Genomic DNA, 9895 nt, shown 5'->3' with positions numbered 1-9895 from the left:
GGAGTTTCAAGAGATGGTACATGTTAGTACTTTTGCATATTGGTTTATTTGTGGAGATCAGCTCTTGCGAAATCAAATACCCTTTCCGTGAGCTATGGCAAAATGCCACAGAGATCCTGATTTCCCACCTCAATGGCCAACTAAATGCCAAGAAAAATCTTAATCTTCCCGTAAGCAGACAACTGTTTCGGTGAAAAATCGTTACGGCCCAGCCAATAAATTAGAAATGAATGAAAAGCGGTGGCTGGCCTTTTCCATCTGGGTTCAGTTGATTTGTATGGGGTTTTTGATAGACACATGGAAGCCATTACCCACACCTCTGTTTGGGAGCACTTGGTGAACCACACAGTGGTTTCATTCGCAACCTAATTCTGTAAACATTTGTAAGCTTTCTCATTCTGCCGAAGGGAACTATCAGCATTAAAATAAATGCAACGTCACTGCATTAGTCCACCTCGTTCCAAAACATCGTAAAAATGTAGCTTTATTTTGTCCAGATTGGATAATTGCTAACTGATCTGCTGTCCTATCATAATGCAGGATTCTGCATTGAGATTTATATATGCGATGTATCCACATGTCTATCTAACATATCCATAAGCAGCAGCTAGATGTGTCCCGTAACCTGCCTTTAAATACGAGTGATGGAGTCTTCCCACCAGAAGCAGCGGCAGAGAGCAGGTCACATGCCTGGCACATACACTGACATCATGTGGCCTGTACTTCCGTGCTTTGGGTATGAAATTGCGGAGGAGATATTCCTCCATTTTGTAGCTGCCAGCAAACAAGCAATGGGACTGTCTGAAGAACTGAAGATGGATTGTTTTGTAATTAGGAAGAGAGGGTCAGAAACACAAACAGGCCAGGATCTCACAACTGAATCTGCTGGAGAGAGCTGCACAGGAGAGTCCACGGCAGGACAAAGCAGCGGAGGTGTTAGCTTCAGGGCCTCTGGTGAACAACCGATTATGAAGAAACTGAAATCAGGAGCAAAGCAATATAAAGGTGATTTCTTGAGGTATGGCTTTGTTAATTGTGCCAACAGAAATCAGGATGCAAAACCCATGTGTGTTATATTCAGGGATGTACTGGCAAATGAGAGTTTAAAACTCTCAAAACTTCAAATGTATTTGAAGACTAAGCATGGTGAGTTCGAGCTCTTGATTTTTTTCAAAGAATGCAGCAAGAACTTAAATTGTCATCTAAAGTCCTTAGCAGAAATGTCACATTGAATGACAAAGCACAATTAGCCTCTTACATGGTAGCTTACCATGTAGCTAAAGAGAAAATGCCCCCCACTGTAGCAGAGAGATCAATTCTTCCTGCTACAATACACAATAGACATAGTTTGTCCGGTCCTAGATGAAAGATCAGCTGAAAAACTGAAATGCATCTCACTTAGTGATAACACAGTGACCCATCAAATTTGTGATATTACTGAGAATTTAGAAGTCCAACTTATTTCTCATTTAAAGTCAACACAGGCATCCTCAATACAACTGGATGAAAGTACAGATGTTTTGGATTGTGCAACTTTGCTAGTTTACGTTAGGTATGTTTGGCAACAATCCTCAATGTTTTGTGGATTTGCTGTGCTGCCTGCCATTACCAACCCACACGATTGGCGCAGAGATTTTTGAAGGATTGAATAGTTCCATGTTGGAAAGTGGGGACTCGACTGAGTTCATCACAGAGGAATCACAAGCGATGGAACAGCCAACGTGACTGGGGAAAACAGGGGAGTCATGATAAGGACATTGGTTTGGAATCATTGTTTTATTCACCACGAGGCATTGGCATTGAAAGGAATTGCATCTGATCTTGAAGTGGTGTTGAGAGGAATTGTGAAAGTTGTGACTTTCATTAAATGCAGCCCACTGAATATCAGATTTGTGATGCTCTGTGTTCCGATATTGGGGCTGAGCTCACACATTTATCGTTCCACACAGAGCTACGTTGGCTGTCAAGGGAGGTGCTTGTCAGAGTTTACAAACTGAGGCCTGAAATCCACGCTTTCTTCCCGGATAAATTGTTCCCTCTGGCTGATTTGTTTGGTGATGAGAGTTGATGCTAACTATATTTTACCTTGCAGACATCTTTTCAATTCTGAACAAACTGAACTTCACCACCTGAGGGTTTTAAAGATCTCTGCGTCACCCACTCAGCCGTTTTTCCTGTGACAAGTGACCCAGCCTATCAATCCTTTCCTGGTTCCCTGATTTTTATTTAAGGAACTCCACTTGGCTAAATTCATTGTTGCAATCTACTGGAAACAGACTCTCATTTAAAGCTTATTCCATTGGTGTGAGACAGTTGATCCAATTTAAAAGATGAAGACTCACACCTCAAACAGTCACTCTCTCCCCATAGATGCCAACTGGCCCGTTGGCATTTCCACCATTTAATGTTTTTGTTTCCCTTCATCAAATGTTTGTTTTTACTTCCCACAAACCCTGGGCCCAGTAGTGAGGCAAATCAAGGCTCAGTCACTCAGCAGCCTTGCTTCCAGTTCCGATTCTTGCCTTGGCCCGGTCACTGCCTTGGTCATCCCCAAACTAGAGACACAACAACAGCCATTGAAGCTGGTCTCTTCTGCAAAAGGTTGTCGAGGTTGGGTATCAATTGAACATTTCAAATTTTCAAAACCCTGTTTGCTTAGATTTTTGTTGGGTAAAGGTATTAAAGGTGAAGGAACCATAGATTTAAGATGAACAGCTATGATGTAATATAGAATTTACAGTACAGAAGGAGGCCATTCTACCCATCGAGTCTACACCAGCCCCAGAAAGGACACCCTATCTAAGCCAACACCTCCACCCTATCCCCGCAACCCCACCTAATCTTTAGATACTGCGGGACAATTTAGCATGACCAATCCACCTAACCTGCACATCTTTGGACTGTGGGAGGAAACCGGAGCACCCGGAGGAAACCCACGCACACACGGGGAGAACATGCAGACTCCACACAGACAGTGACTCAGCAGGGAATCGAACATGGGACCCTGGAGGTGTGAAGCAGTTGTGCTAACCACTGTGCTACCCTCAATGGACTGGGTGCAGGAAGGTGGAATTAGGAAGGGTACCTGGGTGTCCTCGGGCTGGCATGGAGAAGATGGGCCAAATGGCCTCCTTCTAACTTTTCTATGATTCTAATGGGCTGAATGGTCTAGTCCTGTAGCATCTTCCATACATTCTGAGTGCTTCCCGTGTAACCGGACTCTCTGTCTATCCCCATGGAAGCAGACATGGCCCTTTTGAAGATTGTTAGGGGCCGTGTTTAATGATCAGATATTAACGGGTTAATAGTGGAATAAAATATTTAAAATCTGTTTGTATTTTATACGAACTTTATGAAGATTGCGGAATTTTATTGGGCAGCTGCTTTGTAAGTAGTGTGTATTAATCCGGATTTGGGGAGGAGGTTGAAATTGTATTTTGTAAATTAAGTGGGTCGCTTTAAACCTGCGCGGGTTATTTCCAAGTGGAGGAAACTTTAAGATCTCGACATTTATCTGCCAGTGTCCAGCTTCGCAGCTTCATTCTGCTTCACCTGGAGATGAGAAAGACCAACATCTAGTGGGAATATTGAAAATCCCAAATACTTTCCTGGTGACTTTCCACCCTGACTGCTTTGTCCTAATGTTCTGAAATGTGCTTCGGGGGGTGGCGGGTCTCTGAAATCAGCGCCAAATGTAAATTCCTGCCGGGGTCAATCTGATTGCAGCAGAGTGAGATTTTTAAATGTCCACCTCGCTCTGATCGATACCAACATGTTCACTGATGCCAAATGAAGCGATTTACAAGGAGATTATGATATAAATGCAGCCTCGTGTGAAAGATGTAAGGATCAGGATTTGAGTTATTAAATGTTCCCACTTGTTCGCTCCTTGCAGAATGCTCTGCAATCCTACTCCAAGTAATTACAGTTCCTGTGGCAGACAAGACAGAAAATTCAATCAATTTGATTGTTGGGGTGACGACACAAATGTCCCAATTGGATTCCCCCCGCCTGTGAAGCCCCATGCAGTGGAGCAGCAGCGACGGGGACTGGGATTGGCTCCTCCAGCACAAACCGGGATCAAATGGAGCACCCGGCTATATGCAGAGTAAACTCTACCAACCAAAAGGAGATTCCCAGAAAATAAGTGTGAGAAATTGAGAGAAATTGAATCATTTGCCCAGACCAGAAAATCCAAAGTGAATAGTTATTGGGAAATTGTGGAGATCAATTCTGGAGCAGAGGCAACATTTTACAAATTGTGTCAAGGGGAGTTCCCTCAGGATTGTGCTCATTGTTTTAAATTATTCAGGTGGCGATCCCGGGAATAAACAGCTGAAGTTGATATTAGCAGCTCAATATTCACAAAGTGCTGCAAATACTCCGCGGGTCTGATAGTGTCTGTGGAGGGAGATGTTCGAACTCAGCGGCCTTTCATTCGCTTCTGTGCTCCGCATTCTGGGTGAATGGGAGCTGGTGTCAACCCATGTGTATTCAGGAAGTAAATGAGAAACTGAATCTGGGTTGGGAAAGGGGAAAGCAGTCCGTCTATTAAACATTCCCAAAGAATGGGATTCTGTAAATGAATTTCCAATCAACAACTCGATCACAGATTCCAGAGATAATCCAATAAATCATTTTATTCATAAATCTTATTTGTCCACATAACAGATTTTGGAGTTAAAACACTCCTTAAAATTCTGAAGAGATCTGTATTTTTCACATCTACATTTGCACCGGCTCAGAATTAAAACCGAGAGAGCTTTCTGATTTGTTAATTTAGTTTTGATGTGCAATGGCATGCAAGATGTTTAAAAATATTCCATATGCAGCAAACACTTCGATATGGATGGAGGGAAACTGACCCAGAGAGATTTCTGAGAGAAATGGCATGTGAGTAATCAGGGAAAGATTGTTAGTCTGTGTCTGTTTGTGTGTGTGTGTTTGTGTCAGTGTGTGTGTCTGTTTGTGTGTGTGTCTGTGTGTGTGTGTCTGTGTGTGTGGGAGACAGAAAGAGAGACAGAGCGAGAGTGAGAAACAGAGAGAAACAAAAAGAGAGAGAGACACGCACACACACAGGGACAGAGACCGAGAGACAGTAAGAGAGACAGAGAGAGGCAGAGATAGAGTGTGAGAGAGAGACAGAGAGAGGCAGAGATAGAGAGAGTGTGAGAGGGACAGAGAGAGAGTTGAATATTGACAGAAATCATAACGGTGCCAGTCCTCCCGGGACGCAGGGATTTCGCGACAATAACTTACAATCTGAGCACAAATACGTGGTTCTTAGCGTCATGGCTGGTAAAGAACAAGCTGATATTTAATAAACGCTGAAACAGAGCTCTCTGTCCTGTTTATTTTTACATGTGGCTTCTATATAAACAGGGTGATTGTCACATTTGTGTAATATTTGTGATGTGCTGACTCCACCGCAATGTAGCAATGTCTTTACTCGCAATAAATATCCTAAATGAATGTTAGCTGATGATTAGCTGACCCTTCGTTTGTAATAAATGCTGTGTAGAACAGAAGGGGCTGGGATAAAACGCCACTAACATTTCCCGCCCATGCACAGGCTGTGCTTTTTCAGTGACTATACATACTCCGGGGACACTCGGCAGAGGAAGTGCGGCTTCAGTTTAATGTGAAGATGAGAATGTTGTGGAGGGTCTATTCAGTAACAGCTTTGTGATCAGAGATTCACTTTGTACACGGTCACAACGCGGCTTTTTACTCCAATTTGTAACAGCATGAACTCTGATTGACACACACACACACATACACACACTCACACAAATACACACTCACACACACACAAATACACACTCACACAAATGCACACTCACACACACAAATACACACACACACACACACACAAATACACACACTCACACAAATACACACACACACAAATACACACACACACAAATACACACTCACACAAATACACACACAAATACACACACTCACACAAATGCACACTCACACACACACAAATACACACTCACACAAATACACAGTCACACACAGAAATACACACACACAAATACACACACACACAAATACACACACACACACAAATACACACACACACTCACACAAATACACACACACACACAGATACACACACTCACACAAATACACACACTCACACAAATACACACTCACACACACACAAATACACACTCACACAAATACACACTCACATACACAAAGACACACACACACAAATGCACACACACACACACAAATACACACACTCACACACACAAATACACACACACACAAATACACACACACACACACAAATACACACACACACTCACACAAATACACACACACTCACAAATACACACACTCACACAAATACACACACACACTCACACAAATACACACACACTCACAAATACACACACACTCACACAAATACACACTCACACAAATACACTCACACACAAATACACTCACACACACACAAATACGCACACACTCACACAAATACACACTCACACAAATACACTCTCACACACAAATACACACACACTCACAAATACACACACACTCACACAAATACACACACACACAAATACACACACACTCACACAAATACACTCACACACAAATACAGTCACACACACACAAATACGCACACACTCACACAAATACACACTCACACAAATACACTCTCACACACAAATACACACACACTCACAAATACACACACACTCACACAAATACACACTCACACAAATACACTCTCACACACAAATACACACACACTCACAAATACACACACACACACACAAATACACACACACACACACAAATATATATATATATATATATAATATACTCCTGAGTGAATATCACTTTCAATAGAAGCTCTCAGTTTGTGAAACGACTGAATGTCTCTCTCGCTGGATTCGGATGTTAGCTCCGGGTGAATAGAATCCATGTTTGTCCAGTTGGAATTTTTGATGTTGATAAATCAGTTGTTGTGATGGGATGTCCGAGATTTCGGGGGAAGCGAGCAGGATGTTTGATTCCGAGATTGCAGAGGCAGCATTTGGAAATGGGATGGGCGGCGATGCTTGTTGAGTGTTTGTTAAACTCTGGGACATGTTGAGTGGGCACAGGCTGGAGATTAGACAGACTGTGTGTGTGGGTGAGACCAGGCAGCGGATTGACAGTCAGGCTGGGTGGTGCAGTGTGGATTTAGGGACACACACACACATTGTTCCAGCAGCTCACCCGCAGTGCTCTCTCCTGGTAACAGTCTGCACATGTGTGCCTTGTGCCTCAGGGATGCGAGCTTCTTCCCAATGCTGCAGGAGCTGATCTGCTGGGAGATTTGGGAGATGTCAGGCTCGGAGCGGTTGCTGTTAAACATTTGGCCGCAGCCCATCTCCTCTTCCACCTCCTCCCCCAGCACATCCTCAGCGATGGAGCTGAGGGGGGGCGCGCTCCGGCCCCTCTCCGCCGGGGGTCGGTAGGGACACTGGCTGTTCAGGACCCTCCGCATGGGGGTGAGGGGCACAATGCGCTGACCCAGTCGCTGCTGCTGTCGGTGGCGGGCATCGTCCTGCCTCTTGAGCCTCTTGAAGTGATTGAAGGCCGAGGTGGCAGTCTCCTCCAGCAGCAATGCCATGGCCCTGGCTCTGCCTGCCTTGGGCACCAGCACGGCGTGGCACCGCAGGACCACCGCCTTGTTCCTCACCTGGTGCCGGTAAACCCAGGCCAGCACTTTGGGATGCTGACTGTCTGCCGCGCAGTAAGTGATCCTGTGCAAGAGGTACAGGTGCCCAGTTTGTCTGCATTTGTGTTCCGCCTGGTTCATCCGGATGCCATGGGGACCAATGGTCAGTTTCATCTTGGTGCCCGCGGTGCCCTGTTCACACTTTGCCCAAATCCTGCCCACAGCCTCGTCCGTGCAGCCGTCCCCCTTGGCGGTGAAGGTGACGGCGTTGCCCAGGTACCAGACAGTATAACTGGGATCCTCCCTGGTCAGCTGCAGCTTCTGCCGCTTGCTCCTGAACATGTTGCCCAGTCTGTCGAGCGAGCATTCCGACCACAGCTCAGGACAAGCCCGCAGCAGCGAGGAGAACAGCGACGAGTAGCTCAGACCCCCAGACAAACTCTTAGCTTTCCAATTGTTCTCCTCTTCCACTAAAACAAACTTGCTCCTTCTCCAGGGTAACATGGTGCTGGGATGGGGAGGCTCTGGGATGGGGAAGCGCCTTTCCCGGAGACGGGGATACGGAGGGTCTGGGATGTGGAAGCTCCGTTGCCGAGGTGCTGGCGAGCTGCACACAGCCTGTGACAAAATGAGGCAGAATCCCGCCTCCCAGGATCACAGCCACTCACTGGGCAATGACGCCAATGCACAGTTTCCTCTGCCAGTTTGGGGATGGCAGAGCTGCTCCTCACCCCCACCGAACAGGGGCTGAGAAAAGTTGGGCCACTTCTTTTCAAAATAACTTTTCCCGATAAGTCATAATGAAGGACAAGTTTCACATGGTGGGGTTGAGGACAACTGAACATTCCAAATGTTCACAAGTCAGAGGCGTTAATAGATGTCAGAATTACCCCCCAAAATCCAAATGGAATAAAACTCGTGGAAAGGCCAAAATCTATTTAATCAACTTCTATTTCACAATTGTGGTTTGAGGTGATAATCTCGACGTTCATGTTTCATGAATTGGGTGGTTGGGGGGTGGTGTCTGACTAGAGTTAATTAAATACCAGAAATTCCACTGGTAATGCTCAATATATTCCTTCCAGATGGGACCAGTTTAATGTGAGGCTGGAATCGGGACCAGGTTTCTAATTAGATTCTTTGCTGCCAGGATTGGGTAATTCCTGGTCAAGATTAACATAAAATCAGAGGTTTCAATCTTGAGCTCTTTCCAAATGAGATATTGTAAACGAGGCTTTACCAGAATAAAATATTGTCGGTAATATTGTACGTCTGCTAATCGTTTCAGTTTGTATTTTATTTCCACCTCAGAATGTATCCCAGCAGCTGCTCACTTGCTGCCAAAGCCCTTACCCAAGCCTCTGTTTTCTGTAACTGTTCACCTGAGGAAGGAGCAGCGCTCCGAAAGCTAGTGACATCGAAACAAACCTGTTGGACTTTAACCTGGTATAAGACTTCGCACTGTGCTCACCCCAGTCCAACGCCGGCATCTCCACCCCGTGACTGTTGTCATTGAGGCTTAGTCCATCTGCATAAATTTGAGTTCATGTTCCTTCCCCCTGACCCAGTACCCCTGACCCTGCGCTCGCTCCCCTTCAGCTGCCGGTGAAGGAACAACTTGAATTCAATTTTTTCATTCTTGCTTTCAGGTTCCGCCATGGCCTCCTGCCTCCCCGTCTCTGTATCTGCCCCACAGCCCTCCAGTGATGGGTAACCAGCCACCCAGGCACCACACGCGGCCCACCTGGGTTCGGAATGTGGCCACGAGACATTTTGCTGACCGTTTCCCACGCCCCGAATTGCCACATTCGGCTGGTTTCTATCCATGTAGTTTTTTCCTATCGGTTTGACTGAAGCAATTCGCACATAAAGTGAGGGCGAGTGAAGTGAGGTGCGAGCTGATTGCTCACTGCACTGACTGTGAGATTTGTGCATTCCCTCTGTGTCCATCAAGCATAAATATTTATTTTGTTTTCCCCACTTGATGCTGATGACAGTTTTATTGATATAAGAATGATTAAGCATTTTCTATAGCTCGTTACGAAATGTCCAGCGTGTATTAAATATATTCAATCTAATTGAAGGGTCATAGTTAGTGATACCTTGCGGCCCCCTGAGGAGATGGAGTGACAGTTATGCGGCCCACTCACTTGCCCAGGTTTCCCATCACTGTTCCAAGATCTCTAAGCATCTCGAATTCTG

General features: G+C 45.3%; 1 protein-coding gene across 1 annotated transcript; it reads right to left on the bottom strand.

The window, feature by feature from the left end:
• Positions 1-4613: 4613 nt before the first annotated feature.
• Positions 4614-8306, bottom strand: fam43b (family with sequence similarity 43 member B). Its single transcript, XM_072477746.1, has one exon. It carries the CDS (start codon positions 8195-8197, stop codon positions 7142-7144), a length of 1056 nt encoding a protein of 351 aa, XP_072333847.1. The 5' UTR covers positions 8198-8306; the 3' UTR covers positions 4614-7141.
• Positions 8307-9895: the final 1589 nt, after the last annotated feature.

The sequence above is a fragment of the Scyliorhinus torazame genome, chromosome 16, assembly GCF_047496885.1.
Source record: "Scyliorhinus torazame isolate Kashiwa2021f chromosome 16, sScyTor2.1, whole genome shotgun sequence".
NCBI lineage: Eukaryota > Metazoa > Chordata > Chondrichthyes > Carcharhiniformes > Scyliorhinidae > Scyliorhinus > Scyliorhinus torazame.
This window is presented reverse-complemented; position numbering and strand designations above follow the sequence as displayed.

Bases quoted from the DNA above. Each gene is read 5' to 3' on its own strand.
- fam43b (XM_072477746.1), bottom strand. From the start codon at position 8,197: ATGTTACCCTGGAGAAGGAGCAAGTTTGTTTTAGTGGAAGAGGAGAAC.